This window comes from Echiichthys vipera (genome assembly GCF_963691815.1).
Source record: "Echiichthys vipera genome assembly, chromosome: 12".
NCBI classification, from domain to species: domain Eukaryota; kingdom Metazoa; phylum Chordata; class Actinopteri; order Perciformes; family Trachinidae; genus Echiichthys; species Echiichthys vipera.
In genome coordinates, this window is record NC_139837.1 from 1,137,902 (window position 1) to 1,155,800 (window position 17,899).

The following is a 17,899-nucleotide window of genomic DNA, read 5'->3' on the forward strand; positions in this document are numbered from 1 at the left end:
GAAAACCCAAAGGAAGGAGCCCATTGCTGCTTTGTTGTGTGTGTAGGGACTCTTCTCATGCTGCTGCAGAGGTTTGCTGTTATTTTCAGCAGCATTAGTGGTTAAAAAAGACCTTTGAATGCCTTCACCGTACTGCCCTGAGCTAGTCAGCTGTTAGCGACTGTTAGCACTCTACCGAATTTATCCGTTAATAGTTGTTACACGGGAAAATGGTCTCCATGGATTATTTTAATCTAGAATCCGTGTCTGAAAACAGCCGCTGAGCGTAGATGATGTTTCTATCACAGCAGCAAACACCACAAGAGACCAAACCTCCAACAGTGAAGAAGAAGAAGAGTTATTTACACAAAGACAGCAACGGAAATGTCCAACTGGAGACACGACTAGTTTCAGTGACAGTTTGTTGAGGTGGATAAACACGGGCGGGAACATACATGTGAATAAGTCCGGTGCAGAAACGCTACAAACCTCAAGCTGTAGAGGACGTGTCCGTCAGGAAAGACCCGCAGCATGATGTTATCAGTGGTCGTGTCGTGGATGAAAGACCTTTTAGAGTGGACGAAGAAGACGTCCGGGACCCAGATCTTCTTCACCAGGCGACCGTCAAACGTCATGCTCTTGTTGGTGCTGCTGGTGAACGACAGGCGCTCGTCCTTCCAGTAGTGCCGCAGGTACAGAGTCATGGTGAAGTCCTGGGGGAATCAAAGAGAAGAAGGGTGAAGTTCATCGTCTATGCCCCTAAAACATTACGTCTCCAGTCTGTGAACAAGGTAACGTCAACGTCCACCAATGAAATTTACATCTAATACGTCTCCAGGTACGCTGGTTTTGTGTTATAACCACTGAAATGTTCACCTGTGACAAACTAAATGTACAGAAGCATCACATCAGTATGAAAGCCCCGACACATGATACGCGGTAAAAACCTTGCGCTCCAGATTTGCCGCTCTGCCGCTGTGCATCGTCCGTGACCTCCTCCAGGGGGACGACAGCAGACCCTGCCTTCTTTATGAGTGTGTTTAGTGTGTTTGCGTATTTTGCTTTGATGCACGCACCCCAGGACACCACAGAAGAAGAAGAAGATGGTAAGGGGGAGGGGAACATATGTCCCAAGTTCCCTGCTTTTCACAGAAGGGGACCTATGTTCCTTGGTCTGTTATTTTTTACACAATCATGCTGAAGTCCCCGGTAAATAGGCTTATGTAGACCCTAAGCCCCTAACCCTGACCCTGACCCTAACACTACCCCCTAACCCTGACCCTAACCCTGACCCTAACACTACCCCCTAACCCTGACCCTGACCCTGACCCTAACACTACCCCCTAACCCTGACCCTGACCCTAACCATAATCCTAACACTACCCCCTAACCCTGACCCTGACCCTAACACTACCCCTAACCCTGACCCTAACACTACCCCTGACCCTAACCCTAACCCTGACCCTAACACTACCCCCTAACCCTAACCCTGACCCTAACCTAGCCCTAAGACTACCCCCTAACTCTAACCCTGACCCTACCCCCTAACACTACCCCCTGACCCTAACCCTAACACTACCCCCTAACCCTGACCCTAACCCTAACACTACCCCCTAACCCTGACCCTGACCCTACCCCCTAACCCTGACCGTAACCCTAACACTACCCCCTAACACTACCTCCTGACCCTAACCCTGACCCTAACCCTAACATTACCCCCTAACCCGACCCTAACCCTAACACTACCCCCTAACCCTGACCCTGACCCTAACCCTACCCCCTAACCCTAACCCTAACACTACCCCCTAACCCTGACCCTGACCCTAACACTACCCCCTAACCCTGACCCTAACACTACACCCTAACCCTGACCGTGACCTCTAACCCTAACAAAATTCTGGATTAAATCTGTGAAGGCTTATGTGACCAGGGAACATAGGACCCTTGTGAAGTAGTGTGGGGAACATAGGGATGACCACTCACACCTTTATTGCATCCAGCCTTGATTACTCTGATGCCCTTCTCCATGGTGAGATTACAGTACGTCCGCAACTCATCTGCATGATCCCTCTGCCACACACCCTTCAGTAAGTGCACCGGCTCCCAGTTAAGCACCACATTGGTGTTAAAGTAGCGCTCCTTTTCCATAAATCTCTCCATGGCTTAGCGCCCCCCCCCCCCCCCCTGCTGCACCTATCCAATTTTCTCCCTCTGCAGTAAACACACCAACCACTAACTCTGATGCCCACCTGCGCTCCACTCCCACCTCCAGGCTCCGGACTTTGGCTAATGGGGCCTTTAGTGTGGCCGACCCTGACCTCTGATGGTCCCCCACCGTCTGTGTCGGTGCTCATCTATTGTCTCTTTGCATTTGCACCTTTTTTTATTCGAGCCTTTGTATTTGAATATTCCATTAATGTTGTTTTTGTTATTGTTGTGTAAAGTGTCCTTGGGTGACTTCTAATGTGCTCATGAATAAAATGTATTATCATTATTTTTACTTGTCTCTTCCTCCTTGGTATTCATCGCAGTGACCGATCATTTAAGCATCTCCTCGCACGACCTTTCAAAATACGATCTCTGGGTCCGAGCCTCGTGTTTCTCCAACGCCGCAGCGCCGAGTTCCAGATCTGAGTTATTTAAAAAAGGAACGTAATTGTTATTGGACCTCTTTATGGATGAAACAGACGTCTAAGGGCGCCCTCCCACTGTGCCTCCGTCCCGTGCCCCGTGCTTTAGGGTCCTTGTCCCCCCTCCAGGCCCGTTTGTACTCACACTACCTGGGCCTCGGAGAATGCTTCTTGCTGCCTATACGTCATCACGCCGTAACACGTCACACGCATTGATGACGTCATGGCGATGCGTGGCTTTGTTTCCAGATCTTTCCGTAGACCTCGGAGTTTTTGTGCGTCTTGTCGACTGTTTTTGAATCTTTTCATCGACCAAATCTGCAGTAAACACTCCACCTCCGCATCACACCAACGTGAACCTTTCACCGCCATTGTTTGAAATTTCCGCGCATGGTCCCTCCTTCTTTTTTCTACGTCCCAACAGGCGCACAGGAAATGACCTCAGAACCGCCGTAGGCCTCGTGCTCGTACACGTGCGCACGCTCGTGCTCGTACACGTGCAAACGTGCTTTACTAAAGCCCAGCTCTCCCAAACGGGCTGTGGACGGCAAGCGTGCCGCTCCTAGACGTGGTACGGTTGCACTCACACTGGTCAAAGGAACCAGACTTTAGCCGTGACACGTGCTGGGGCACGGTACGGAGGAACAGTGGGAGGGCGCCCTAACTGACCAAAGAGGTGATCCTAATTGTTCAAATGTTCGGACGTTGTTGTTTGAGTTGTTTAAACGGAGCGTTTGGACCCAGAAATCTTATTTTGAAAGGGTGTTAGGTCAGATCACTCATCTATGAACCATATTCATACAAACATGGGATGTTGTGACTGTACCTAACATGCGGAGTGTGATGGTAAATAGAGATCAGCCTGTTTTAAACACTTTAATTGAGAATGATAATGGAAATACAAGTCATGGTCCCAATCAGGAGTATCTTCAAAGATAAACACACGTCCACTGACAGGCTGCAAACTAACCAGAGCTAACACACGAGGAGATAAGAGGAGTCTCAGCAGCCCGTCAGTCTCCACCGGGGGATCCTGCTGCTGTGACCATCAGAGAGCCGTCAGCTGGGAAACACTGGCCACTGTTCAGCTGCTTCTCATCCTCAGTCGTCAACATTTAATTACATTTTCACACCTTCCTGTTCTCCTTCCTGCTGACTTCCTGTTCTGAGCGGTGATCCTGCCCGATAACTCCCCAAGAGACACAAACGAACCCAGCGCTTCAAAGCTTCACACTTCTGTGCGTCTGAGAACTGAGAAGCTCTTTGAATGCAGTCGACGTCGCTTCAAGGTGGATCATTTTACCCTTCATTGGAAACGGGACTGTTTGTGCATGAACATTGTTTATGATCATTGAACTGGTTTTTTTATGCAGACTTGGTACTTTAGGGCGCCCTCCCACTGTACCTCCGTCCCGTGCCCCGTGCTTTAGGGTCCTTGTCCCCCCCCTCCAGGCCCGTTTGTACTCACACTACCTGGGCCTCGGAGAATGCTTCTTGCTGCCTATACGTCATCACGCCGTAACACGTCACACGCATTGATGACGTCATGGCGACTTGTGCACAATCTTTTTATCTATCTCGTTTTTGGAGCAGAAAGTCCTTCTCTCCCACAGAGACGAGTGAGCGTCCACACTCACAGATGACACGGACAGAACATCTGCTGATGCTGGGGTGAAGTTAGTTCTAAGTTGGATATTTGACGCGTATTCCCTCTGGTCCCAGCCTCTCTGAATATCCAACTTCAAACTAACTTCACCCAGTCTGCTGTTGTGGTTTCATTACCGTTTGTCATATTGTTTGGCTTTAATAACTTCACTCAATGCTTTTACCCCGTGTCCGTGTCTGCATGTGGGTCCAGTCTCCCAGTGTTATTTCCCCGCACCGTTCATGACGCATGCTTCATAAAGCTTTATTTGACCATCACCAACAGCAGCAGCTTCAGTCCTCCTTCAAAAAGCATAACTGCTGTTTTTAAGTGCTATTAAATACAATTAAAATTAAATCAGATTTGACTGTTTTCCTCCCTGTTACAGCCACTGCACTTAAATAAATGAAGTTCCCTTTTGTCTTTATCTCACACTGTGACACGCATCATCTTAATGATATAAACACATACACACGTGTAGATAAACGCAGGTTTCTTACCATGTCGACCTCAGAGATGCTGTCCAAGCTCTCCACCTGAACGTCCACTCCAACAGGGATCGCAGGTCCTGTCAAACACAAGTGCATCATGAGCAAATCCATGTGAAAGCACACTGAGAACAAAGAGTTAGTGAGCGGCTTGCTCCATAGCTGCTCATCGCATCCGTGGAAGCCTCCATGTTGTTTACACTCAACAGTCTCTTCTGTTTCACTTCAATCCACCAGAGAAACCAGGAGCATAAACGTGTGCTAAAGTGTCCTCTAGGAGCCAAAACGTGCGCTAAAGTGCCCTCCAGGAGCCAAAACGTGTGCTAAAGTGCCCTCCAGGAGCCAAAACGTGTGCTAAAGTGCCCTCTAGGAGCATAAACGTGTGCTAAAGTGTCCTCTAGGAGCCAAAACGTGTGCTAAAGTGTCCTCTAGGAGCATAAACGTGTGTTAAAGTGTCCTCTAGGAGCATAAACACGTGCTAAAGTGTCCTCTAGGAGCCAAAACGTGTGCCAAAGTGTCCTCTAGGTGCCAAAACGTGTGTTAAAGTGTCCTCTAGGAGCTAAAATGTGTGTTAAAGTGTCCTCTAGGAGCCAAAACGTGTGCTAAAGTGTCCTCTAGGAGCATAAACACGTGCTAAAGTGTCCTCTAGGTGCCAAAACGTGTGCTAAAGTGTCCTCTAGGAGCATAAACACGTGCTAAAGTGTCCTCTAGGTGCCAAAACGTGTGTTAAAGTGTCCCCTAGGAGCTAAAATGTGTGCTAAAGTGTCCTCTAGGAGCCAAAACGTGTGCTAAAGTGTCCTCTAGGAGCATAAACGTGTGCTAAAGTGTCCTCTAGGTGCCAAAACGTGTGTTAAAGTGTCCTCTAGGAGCTAAAATGTGTGTTAAAGTGTCCTCTAGGAGCCAAAACGTGTGCTAAAGTGTCCTCTAGGAGCATAAACGCGTGCTAAAGTGTCCTCTAGGTGCCAAAACGTGTGTTAAAGTGTCCTCTAGGAGCTAAAATGTGTGCTAAAGTGTCCTCTAGGAGCCAAAACGTGTGCTAAAGTGTCCTCTAGGAGCATAAACGTGTGCTAAAGTGCCCTCTAGGAGCCAAAGGCCCAATTTCAGGAGCCCGGTCCATATTCAACAGAAGGATCCAGAGAACAAAGAGTTAGTGAGCGGCTTGCTCCATAGCTGCTCATCTCATCCGTGGAAGCCTCCATGTTGTTTACACTCAACAGTCTCTTCTGTTTCACTTCAATCCACCAGAGAAACCAGGAGCCAAAAACGTGTGTTTAAGTGTCCTCTAGGAGCCTAAATGTGTGCTAAAGTGTCCTCTAGGAGTCAAAACGTGTGTTAAAGTGTCCTCTAGGAGCTAAAATGTGTGCTAAAGTGTCCTCTAGGAGCCAAAACATGTGTTAAAGTGCCCTCTAGGAGCCTAAATGTGTGCTAAAGTGTCCTCTAGGAGTCAAAACGTGTGTTAAAGTGTCCTCTAGGAGCTAAAATGTGTGCTAAAGTGTCCTCTAGGAGCATAAACGTGTGCTAAAGTGTCCTCTAGGAGCCAAAACATGTGCTAAGGTGTCCTCTAGGAGCATAAACATGTGCTAAAGTGTCCTCTAGGAGCCAAACGTGTGTTAAAGTGTCCTCTAGGAGCCAAAACGTGTGCTAAAGTGTCCTCTAGGAGCATAAACATGTGCTAAAGTGTCCTCTAGGAGCATAAACGTGTGCTAAAGTGTCCTCTAGGAGCCAAAACGTGTGTTAAAGTGTCCTCTAGGAGCATAAACGTGTGTTAAAGTGCCCTCTAGGAGCATAAACGTGTGCTAAAGTGTCCTCTAGGAGCCAAAACGTGTGCTAAAGTGTCCTCTAGGAGCATAAACGTGTGTTAAAGTGTCCTCTAGGAGCATAAACACGTGCTAAAGTGTCCTCTAGGAGCCAAAACGTGTGCCAAAGTGTCCTCTAGGTGCCAAAACGTGTGTTAAAGTGTCCTCTAGGAGCTAAAATGTGTGTTAAAGTGTCCTCTAGGAGCCAAAACGTGTGCTAAAGTGTCCTCTAGGAGCATAAACACGTGCTAAAGTGTCCTCTAGGTGCCAAAACGTGTGCTAAAGTGTCCTCTAGGAGCATAAACACGTGCTAAAGTGTCCTCTAGGTGCCAAAACGTGTGTTAAAGTGTCCCCTAGGAGCTAAAATGTGTGCTAAAGTGTCCTCTAGGAGCCAAAACGTGTGCTAAAGTGTCCTCTAGGAGCATAAACGTGTGCTAAAGTGTCCTCTAGGTGCCAAAACGTGTGTTAAAGTGTCCTCTAGGAGCTAAAATGTGTGTTAAAGTGTCCTCTAGGAGCCAAAACGTGTGCTAAAGTGTCCTCTAGGAGCATAAACGCGTGCTAAAGTGTCCTCTAGGTGCCAAAACGTGTGTTAAAGTGTCCTCTAGGAGCTAAAATGTGTGCTAAAGTGTCCTCTAGGAGCCAAAACGTGTGCTAAAGTGTCCTCTAGGAGCATAAACGTGTGCTAAAGTGCCCTCTAGGAGCCAAAGGCCCAATTTCAGGAGCCCGGTCCATATTCAACAGAAGGATCCAGAGAACGAAGAGTTAGTGAGCGGCTTGCTCCATAGCTGCTCATCTCATCCGTGGAAGCCTCCATGTTGTTTACACTCAACAGTCTCTTCTGTTTCACTTCAATCCACCAGAGAAACCAGGAGCCAAAAACGTGTGTTTAAGTGTCCTCTAGGAGCCTAAATGTGTGCTAAAGTGTCCTCTAGGAGTCAAAACGTGTGTTAAAGTGTCCTCTAGGAGCTAAAATGTGTGCTAAAGTGTCCTCTAGGAGCCAAAACATGTGTTAAAGTGCCCTCTAGGAGCCTAAATGTGTGCTAAAGTGTCCTCTAGGAGTCAAAACGTGTGTTAAAGTGTCCTCTAGGAGCTAAAATGTGTGCTAAAGTGTCCTCTAGGAGCATAAACGTGTGCTAAAGTGTCCTCTAGGAGCCAAAACATGTGCTAAGGTGTCCTCTAGGAGCATAAACATGTGCTAAAGTGTCCTCTAGGAGCCAAACGTGTGTTAAAGTGTCCTCTAGGAGCCAAAACGTGTGCTAAAGTGTCCTCTAGGAGCATAAACATGTGCTAAAGTGTCCTCTAGGAGCATAAACGTGTGCTAAAGTGTCCTCTAGGAGCCAAAACGTGTGTTAAAGTGTCCTCTAGGAGCATAAACGTGTGTTAAAGTGTCCTCTAGGAGCATAAACGTGTGGTAAAGTGTCCTCTAGGAGCATAAACATGTGTTAAAGTGTCCTCTAGGAGCATAAACGTGTGTTAAAGTGTCCTCTAGGAGCATAAACGTGTGTTAAAGTGTCCTCTAGGAGCATAAACATGTGCTAAAGTGTCCTCTAGGAGCCAAAACATGTGCTAAAGTGTCCTCTAGAAGCCAAAACGTGTGCTTAAGTGACCAGACAACGGAGCTCAGAGATCAGGACGGACTCATCTGAACAGCCTTGAGTTGGAAATCTGAGCGTAGATCTGCTTTTCTAAAGCTTTGCAGAACATTGAATGTGGATTTTACATCATTTGGAAATATCAAACAAAACCTTTGACAGGTTTCAGATGCATGATTCAAAGATAGAGTTGTTTGTAAGCTGCATGTAAAGAGCAGAACACCCTCGATGAGTTTCTCCCTGTGGAAATATTAAGATGACCTCTGGAGACCTAAACACAGCCAACGAGATTGGGACGTTGTTCAGCTCCACGTGAACTCTGTGACATTTGGCCCATTTCCTCAGTGTGGTTTAACTCATGCGGAGTCAGGAAGTGGCAGCTGTTTCACTTAAGCAGCGAATGAACGAGGGATCACAACACATTATCCACAAGAAGTCGAACCAGTGACCCCAAAAACAGATGTGAATTCTCATTTAAGGGTCATTTAAATCAAACGGCACCAAGATGAAATATTAAAACCAGCAGATTTCTGCTTTAGAAAGATTTAAATTAGGAAACGCTCGCTGTTGCTGTGCTGCAAGTGCTGCTGGGAGATATTCAGCTGTGTGGTTCGACGCCATGATACGTTAAATGAACCACCTCATGCTGTCACACCACATGGACTCTACCTATAGGAGGCACCAGTGCTCTATGAACCGCATCTTTACTGGATTGGATTGCAAATGTTTCATATCTCTTTACCATCTGTCACGACCTCTGACCTCTACACCGGAGTAACAGCATTACACGTGACCCTCTCACGTACCGCCAGTCACCATGCACACACTGCATAGATTGAACTAAAGTGATGCGGACCACTTATGCACCACTTATCTATACGGTCTACAATCCAGAGCGATTAGCGGAGACGCTAAATGCTAGATTACAGTCTTCAAAGCTCTGCAGATGAACGGCTGTGGGGGGGGGGGGGGGGTCTGTGTTTGGGATTATTCTTCTCTCACTGGGACAATTGCATCAAGTGTGTTGCACTTCTCAGCACGTGAGGGAATAAATGGTCTTCTGCTCACAGTTTAACCTGATCAACCAAAACAGGACAGGGTCAGCGGGTCTAATTTCTTCATTACATGAGTCAGCGTTTCTCCTTTCAAGCTAGATTTCAAGATTATAGATAAAGGTGTTCCACAAGGCTCATCCTTAGGTCCTCTCTTGTTCGCTATGGGCGCACTTACACTGTCCATCCGTACCGTGCCCCAGCACGTGTCACGGCTAAAGTCTGGTTCCTTTGACCAGTGTGAGTGCAACCGTACCACGTCTAGGAGCGGCACGCTTGCCGTCCACGGCCCGTTTGGGAGAGGTGGGCTTTAGTAAAGCACGTTTGCACATGTACGAGCACGAGCGTGCGCACGTGTACGAGCATGAGGCCTACGGCGGTTCTGAGGTCATTTCCTGTGCGCCTGTTGGGACGTAGAAAAAAGAAGGAGGGACCATGCGCGGACATTTCAAACAATGGCGGCGAAAGGTTCACGTTGGTGTGATGCGGAGGTGGAGTGTTTACTGCAGATTTGGTCGATGAAAAGATTCAAAAACAGTCGACAAGACGCACAAAAACTCCGAGGTCTACGGAAAGATCTGGAAACAAAGCCACGCATCGCCATGACGTCATCAATGCGTGTGACGTGTTACGGCGTGATGACGTATGGACATCGTAGGAGGTTCAACTTTGACAGGTATACCAGTGCACTTTGCCTATTTGGGGGTCCAAAACAGGCAGGCAGCCAGGTAACGATAGCGTTTGCCTTTAAACTAAGCAGCTCGTCTGGTGTCAAATAGTTTTGGACTCAGGTTTGTTAGTTAGTTCCTCTGTCGACTGAAATCAATAGGTGTGCATTACACGGTCTCATCTCACACATTAACCAGCTCTAACTGGGGGATCCTGAGGCGTTCCCAGGCCAGTGTGGAGATCTAATCTCTCCACCTGGTCCTGGGTCTTCCCCAAGGCCTCCTCCCAGCTGGACGTGCCTGGAACACCTCCCTAGGGAGGCGCCCAGGGTTCATCCTTACCAGATGATCCTGAACCACCTCAACTGGCTCCTTTCAACGCAAAGGAGCAGCGGCTCTACTCCGAGTTCCTCACGGATGCTGAACTTCTCCCCCTCTCTCTAAGGGAGACTCCAGCCCCCCTCCTGAGGAAACACAGTTCACACGCTTGGACCTGGACCTGGTTCTTTGGGTCCTGACCCAGCTTTCATGACCACAGGTGAGGGTAGGAACCAGGACTGAGCGGTAGATCCAGAGCTTTGCCTTCCTCAGCTCTCTTTTCGTCACAACGGTGCGGTAGAGCGACTGCAGCTCCGCCCCCTCTGCTCCATCGTCCCCTCACTCGTGAACAAGATCCCGAGGTCCTTGAACTCCTTCACTTGGGGTCAGGACTCATTCCAGACCCGGAGCATGCAATCATATTAGGATATAATTTTCATTGCCTTTGCAAATTGTGTGTGCACTGATATCAGCATGCATGGTACTGTGTGTGTGTGTGTGTGTGTGTGTGTGTGTGTGTGTGTGTGTGTGTGTGTGTGTGTGTGTGTGTGTGTGTGTGTGTGTGCATCGCAGCTGTGCTCAGGATGGATCTGAGGAACAACAGCCTGGGGAAAATGAAGTGAACATGGGTTTACTTTGCAGTTGAAGGGCAGATTGTTTTTTTTTCTAATCTATTCAGAAAACTTATTTTTCAGCGTTTGCAAAGATTTGTTGATTTTGAATTATTATTTATGCAAATCAGGCAGATTGTGTTCTTTGTTGTTGTCTGCTCTGGTGATAAACGGAGGAATAATGAACATTAAAGACCTTCTGTTGAGGATCACAGTTGGTCTCATTTTCTCGAACGCATCAAAAGTTTCATTATCAGAAGTTCACACACACACACACACACACACACACACACACACACACACACACACACACACACACACACACACACACACACACACACACACACACACACACACACACACACACACACACACACACACACACACAAACTAAATGGATATCAATATGAACCAGTTGGACCTTAGAGCGCCCTCCCACTGTGCCTCCGTCCCGTGCCCCGTGCTTTAGGGTCCTTGTCCCCCCCTCCAGGCCCGTTTGTACTCACACTACCTGGGCCTCGGAGAATGCTTCTTGCTGCCTATACGTCATCACGCCGTAACACGTCACACGCATTGATGACGTCATGGCGATGCGTGGCTTTGTTTCCAGATCTTTCCGTAGACCTCGGAGTTTTTGTGCGTCTTGTCGACTGTTTTTGAATCTTTTCATCGACCAAATCTGCAGTAAACACTCCACCTCCGCATCACACCAACGTGAACCTTTCACCGCCATTGTTTGAAATGTCCGCGCATGGTCCCTCCTTCTTTTTTCTACGTCCCAACAGGCGCACAGGAAATGACCTCAGAACCGCCGTAGGCCTCGTGCTCGTACACGTGCGCACGCTCGTGCTCGTACACGTGCAAACGTGCTTTACTAAAGCCCACCTCTCCCAAACGGGCCGTGGACGGCAAGCGTGCCGCTCCTAGACGCGGTACGGTTGCACTCACACTGGTCAAAGGAACCAGACTTTAGCCGTGGAACGTGCTGGGGCACGGTACGGAGGAACAGTGGGTAGGCGCTCTTAGTTTGAGCTGTATGCCTGTTTGCTGATACATAGTTATAGTTTGTGCCAAAAAAAGGCAAGTTAAGATTTCACAGCTTGAACTGTTTTCTTTGTATTGAACAGACAAATAATTTATATATACAATTTATACGTATATACAGTTTATGTGGTCAAAGGAAGACAGAGGCTACTGATGAGACAAGAAAGCCCCTCACATGTTGAAATTGAAGGGATTTGTGTGGACATTAACTGATTCCATGAAGGACGTTGAACCTTGGATTCAGTTGGTGGATAACTTGTTGTTAGTCAGGTTTCTCCACAGTGTAAACAGGGATCTGCTCCATGCTAACGCTCTCAGCTACAGTCCTGTTTATCTTCTGTGTCTCTGCTGATTAAACAGAGTTGGTAAAGCAGCTGACACTGTTTCTGTCATGCTTTTGTTGAATGATAGAAATACAGATTGTGGAAAAAACAACACACCAGGGAACACGGGATCATTATATTACATAACAAATATTGCAAAAATAAATATATATAGTAACACCCTAATTTGATTGTTCTAACACCTAAATAGATAAACATCAGAATCACGCTTCGTGCACTTCCACAGCCAGTTGTGGCCCCTCGTCCTCTCCGTCTCCAGTCGGGAGCGAGTGTCACTCCCGGCGTAACAGCTGCCTGATGGCGTAACAGATTATTGCCTGTGCTAATCTGTAAGCAGGAGGAACCGCTGCCAGCTTAATCTGCTCATCCCCGCTGGAGTGAGGCCTGCCATGCAGCTGGGCAGTTACGCTAGGCTAACACTGCGGGCGAGCGGAAGTGCACTGGGGGAAGCTAGCAGCTAACGCTAAACTCCAGTCACCTCAAGTTAAGCCCGTATCTCCAGATGGTATCTGGGCGCCGCTGACCCGTCCATCAGCGAGCGCTGCTTAATACAGAACAACCTGTGGTCAGCAGCATGAGCTCATGTAGCAGCTCACACAGACACACAGCGATAGCATGTCACTGCGCTGATCAGGGATAAAGCACACGACACATTTCCGCTGTTCGTGACGTTTAATAAGCCGAACGTGTTCTGGCGCCATCGTTTCATCGACGCCCACGTTCAAAAGTGACAGCGTTTAAATGGGTTTGACATAACAAAGCTGCACTGACCGTAAATCAATAGATTACAGTTTGCTTTGATGTTGCAGGCGTGAGACAATCTTCTAATTCAATCTCCACACTGGTGACATCAAACCACCGCAGCAGCAGCCGTCCCAGCCCGCGTGTTTGAATCCCTGTTATTTTAAGACTGGAGGGGGACGATACACACACGCAGTAGATCCACTGTCGTCTGTTTCCAGAAGAAGAAGAAGAAGGAGAAGAAGAAGAAGAAGGAGAAGGAGACGAAGAAGAAGCAGAAGAAGGAGACAAAGAAGACGAAGGAGAAGAAGAAGAAGAAGGAGAGGAGAGGAGGAGGAGACAAAGAAGAAGGAGACGAAGGAGAAGAAGGAGACGAAGAAGAAGGAGACGAAGAAGAAGAAGGAGAAGGAGACGAAGAAGAAGAAGAAGAAGGAGGAGACGAAGAAGAAGGAGACGAAGGAGAAGGAGAAGAAGGAGACGATGAAGAAGAAGAAGAAGGAGACGAAGAAGAAGAAGGAGAAGGAGGCGAAGAAGAAGAAGAAGAAAAAGAAGAAGGAGACGAAGAAGGAGAAGAAGAAGAAGACGAAGAAGAAGGAGAAGGAGGCGAAGAAGAAGAAGAAGAAGAAGGAGACGAAGAAGGAGAAGAAGAAGAAGACGAAGAAGAAGAAGAAGGAGAAGAAGGAGACGAAGAAGAAGAAGAAGAAGAAGAAGAAGACAACGACGACGAAGGAGATTCTGTGCCTGTGCACAGGTGCTCGTGCACAGATGCTCCTGCACAGATCATTTCCTGCTCTGCATTCTTCTTCTCCACTGGATAAAAGTGTTTCCTCTACTTCTCCGTGTTGTTGTGGCGTCTGTTCGACCACACGTCACATCCTGCTGAGAGCTCCGTCCAATCAGCAGCTGCCCTGCTCTCCTACAGGTCACCTAAGCCATTTACAGGGAATTGTTACAGCTTTAAGTCAAATAAATGAATGTTTAAATCAGTTTTTGGGTTTGATACGGGCCCAGCAGACCAAGAGTGCGCCTAAAGGCCCCGGGGGAGGGGTAGCTTTAAGTAATAGGCAGGACGAACCAACCCCACCTGACTCTGTGACCTCCGGTAAATCCACAACACGCCTAAGCCCCCAGGTTTTCTGAAAAGCACACAGTGGCTTTGGTCTACGGTGACCGGATCATAACATGACTCGCTCCGAGCCCATACATCAAATGATCCCGCTGATGGGCTCTCTCTCGGCCCTCTGCGTGGATTAACAACAAGATTAATACGTTATTTCACCGCGGATTAAGAGCAATAATACACCCCACACGTTAGCCACGCTCCCCACCCCTGATCCACTCAAAGACATCTGACTTTCACATCTTTCTGATGTTTATTTGTACAAATATGAACATTTAACACTTGCGCGGTGCACGGAGTACTGTGTGTGCTCATCAGTACTGCTGCCTGTGTTACCTGCCTGTGGTTTTTCTTCTGTGTGTGTGTGTGTGTGTGTGTGTGTGTGTGTGTGTGTGTGTTGCTGTGGGTTTATAGAATACATTTTGAATTCATTGTTGTACGTATGGACTATTTAAATAGTGTAATGACCTAAAACTCTACGGTAAATACTGGTATCACCTATTTTTAACGTACATCGACCGTCGTTAGAGTGGCAGTCGTTGGTGGAAGTAGGTTTGGACTTGGTTAGTGCTGGTCCAGATCCTAGTCCTGGTCCTGATCCAGTCGTTGGTGGAAGTAGGTCTGGACTTGGTTAGTGCTGGTCCAGATCCTAGTCCTGGTCCTGATCCAGTGGTTGGTAGAAGTAGGTCTGGTCTTCGTCAGTGCTGGTCCAGATCTTAGTCCTGGTCCTGGTCCAGTCGTTGGTGGAAGTTGGTTTGGACTTTGTCAGTGCTGGTCCAGTCCCAGTCTGGTCCTGGTCCTGGTCATTGGTGGAAGTAGTTCTGGTCTTCGTCAGTGCTGGTCCAGATCTTAGTCCTGGTCCTGGTCCAGTCGTTGGTGGAAGTTGGTTTGGACTTTGTCAGTGCTGGTCCAGTCCCAGTCTGGTCCTGGTCCTGGTCATTGGTGGAAGTAGTTCTGGACTTCGTTAGTGCTGGTCCAGTCACAGCCTGGTCCTGGTCCTGGTTCTGGTCCAGTCGTTGGTGGAAGTAGGTCTGGACTTGGTTAGTGCTCTATTGAGTCTTAACGACCGTCGTTGGAGTCACAGGAGGACGTTTGTGAACAGTTGTTCTTTGAGGTTGGATTGTAGAATGAAGGGATGAAAGGGCAGCATTGTAAACTGGAGAGAAGTGGAGTCTCAGACCTCCTCCTCTGGTTAGCCATGGTCCAGTCCCAGCCTGGTCCTGGTCCTGGTGTCTCAGACCTCCTGATGCTTCTTCCCTCCTCTTTGAAACCATCTGTCCTCTCTGTCCAGGATGTGGAGATCCTTGTCATCAGAGGAGTGGGCTTTCTCCTTCAGGTGTGAGTGGGCAGCAGAGTCCAGGCCTAAGGAGGGAGCTCTCCTGTGTTGGGCCTTGCGTTTATGCATTTGGAGCATTAAAGGTTCACTCCAAACTGAAATACATCAAAGGATTTTCTTTAATAAATGCAGCTTTATATATTTACACGTCACGTTACAAGTCTCTGGTTTGTGAAACGCTGCTCTCTGGGCCTCTGGTCCGTCCCTGGCTCGTGTGTTCTGGTGGTAAAACATGTTAAAGTATTATTCAGTATATAAAAACAGCTGGGGGTTTAAGCACATCTGGAGGGGGCAGCCCTCTCTAGGGAAGCAGGCGAGAGCATGAGAGTCTTTACACTAATGCGACGGGAGCGCGAATCCTCTGCTGGGACTATTTTTAGCTCCGTTTCCACTGTGACCTCCTGCTACGCGCTCTGCCTTTCCCCGAAGTGACAATCTCTCTGACGGGGGAGTAGCAGCCTCACTTAACGACGGTTACATCTTCTGCTCTCGACATGGTGCAACTTAAAAGGAAGACGGGTCAAACGGCTGAGTCCTGACTCGCTCTACTTCAAAGCCTCTGCACCCAAGCATGCTCATGAAAGAGTTGTTCCCGTTCCAATATCAGGATCGGAAATGCCTCTGATGCTGATGAAAAGGCACCGATCCAATACCATCTTCTTCAGCTTGTCGCTATTGGGGTCACGGGGGGGGGGGGGGGGGGGGGGGGGGGGGCGTGGAGCCGAACCCAGCGTGATGCTGGTCCACCCTGGACAGGACGCCAGTCTATCACAGGACACATAGAGACGGACAGAGACAGACAACCATTCACACCTACGGGCGATTTAGAGTCATCAATCAACCTAACAGGGCAATGTGGTGGTTAGAACTGTCTCCTCACAGCATGAGGGTTCCTGGTTTGAATCCCAGCTGGGGCCCTTCTGTGTGGGGTTTGCATGTTGTCCCCGTGTCTGCGTGGGTTTTCTCCGGGTTCTCCGGTTTCCTCCCACAGTCCAAAGACGTGCAGGTGTTCGGTTCATTGATGACTCTAAATCACCCGTAGGTGTGAATGGTTGTCTGTCTCTGTTCGTCTCTATGTGTCCTGTGATAGACTGGCGTCCTGTCCAGGGTGGACCCCGCCTCACGCCCGATGTCAGCTGGGATCAGCTCCAGCCCCCCGCGACCCCGACAGGGACAAGAGGCTGAAGATTGATGGATGAATAAACCTAACACCTGCACGTCTTTGGACTGCACGTTTTCTCGCTGGAGAACCCGGAGAGAAACCACGCAGACACGGGGACAACACCGTGCTGCTGTTTGAGAGCGGCGAAGAAGAATCGATCACCTGACGCCTGTTAGCAGCAGCTCACGTCACACCTCGTGTCGGTGGTTTGGCAGAACCTCACAGTGAATGTTCCCACATGCGAGACGGCGACATGCAACAACATGCAAAGACTGAATTTCAACACGTAATCAAACATTTGAAGATGCTTCATGCTGACCAAACTGTCTTCCAGCGACGAGATAAATCCCCCCCCCAAAAAAGCAACAAAGACAACAGAGAGCATGTTGGCGTTCAGCGTCCTGGACGACCAACCCCCGTGTGTCATCGAACATGTGGGATTTAGACGCTTAATGGAGCATTTGGAGCCACGGTAAAGTTTGGAGACAGGGCAGAAATGAAATTATGAGCAATGCTGAATCGCTAAAACGCCGTTAAAATGTGCAGCTGACTTGTTTTAAAGTATTCTCACTGTGTAGCTGCTGCTCTTCTGATGTTACTGTTAAATACTGCACCATTTAATGATTTAAATGTCTTTTCTATGTCACAACATGGCGGCTGCACCCTGAACAAGAGACGCTGCACCCTGAACAAGAGACGCTGATATTATCCGCCAGATAAAAAAGCTTCAGATCATTTTTTCTTGTGGTTCAGCAGGAAGAGAAAAACATGTTGATTGCAGTCACAACATGTGTCGGCTTCAGATGCTTCACGCTTCGGGACGACTCCAGGAGAGGGATGGATCCTTTAAATTGGTATAAGATCAAAGAGCCCCACATGTCTGAGCTCCTGACACCAAACACCAATCAACGCAATTGGTTTTTCAAGCTTGACGGAGCTCAGGACACGTGCACTCAGGTCTGTCCTCCATCCCCGTCTCCATGCAAGTCACTTTCACATCCAACAGGGTTTAAAGAGCACGCCACCAGTTCTGCGTTTTCTCATGAAGGTTATTTTTGGGTGGACGTTAATATCTCCCAAGTACAAGATACATTTTAAGGCTTAGTTTGGCGAGAAAACCCTGCTGAATGAAGCGCCCGACGCACGATACGAAGGGAAGGGAAAGTTCCGCAAAATGCAATCAAGTCCGACAAAGACGTCATTTCATGCGTAGAAGAGGTGATGAAGTGGGTCGACACTTCCTGGGGGTCACACTCGGTGGGTTCTTCGATGGCTGTGGAGTCCGATGCGGGACTTTTCAAACACGGTTGCAAACGTCACAGGGGAAGTTTATGTCTTGATTTGGTCGCCGATGGCGTCGAGCGCGCTTTAAA

The 17,899-nt window shown here is 48.3% G+C and overlaps 1 protein-coding gene across 1 annotated transcript in view; it reads right to left on the minus strand.

Annotated features, from left to right (window-relative positions):
• gabrr2a (gamma-aminobutyric acid type A receptor subunit rho2a) overlaps positions 1–17,899 on the minus strand; it is a gene marked incomplete at its 3' end in the record, with an annotated part of 43,132 nt that overhangs the window by 16,463 nt on the left and 8,770 nt on the right. The window contains exons 3-4 of the mRNA XM_083924467.1: positions 4,755–4,822; positions 469–692 (exon numbers count right to left, since the gene is read on the minus strand). Of these exons, the coding sequence (XP_083780593.1) occupies positions 469–692; positions 4,755–4,822 (292 nt within the window). The remainder of the gene's footprint in view (positions 1–468; positions 693–4,754; positions 4,823–17,899) is intronic.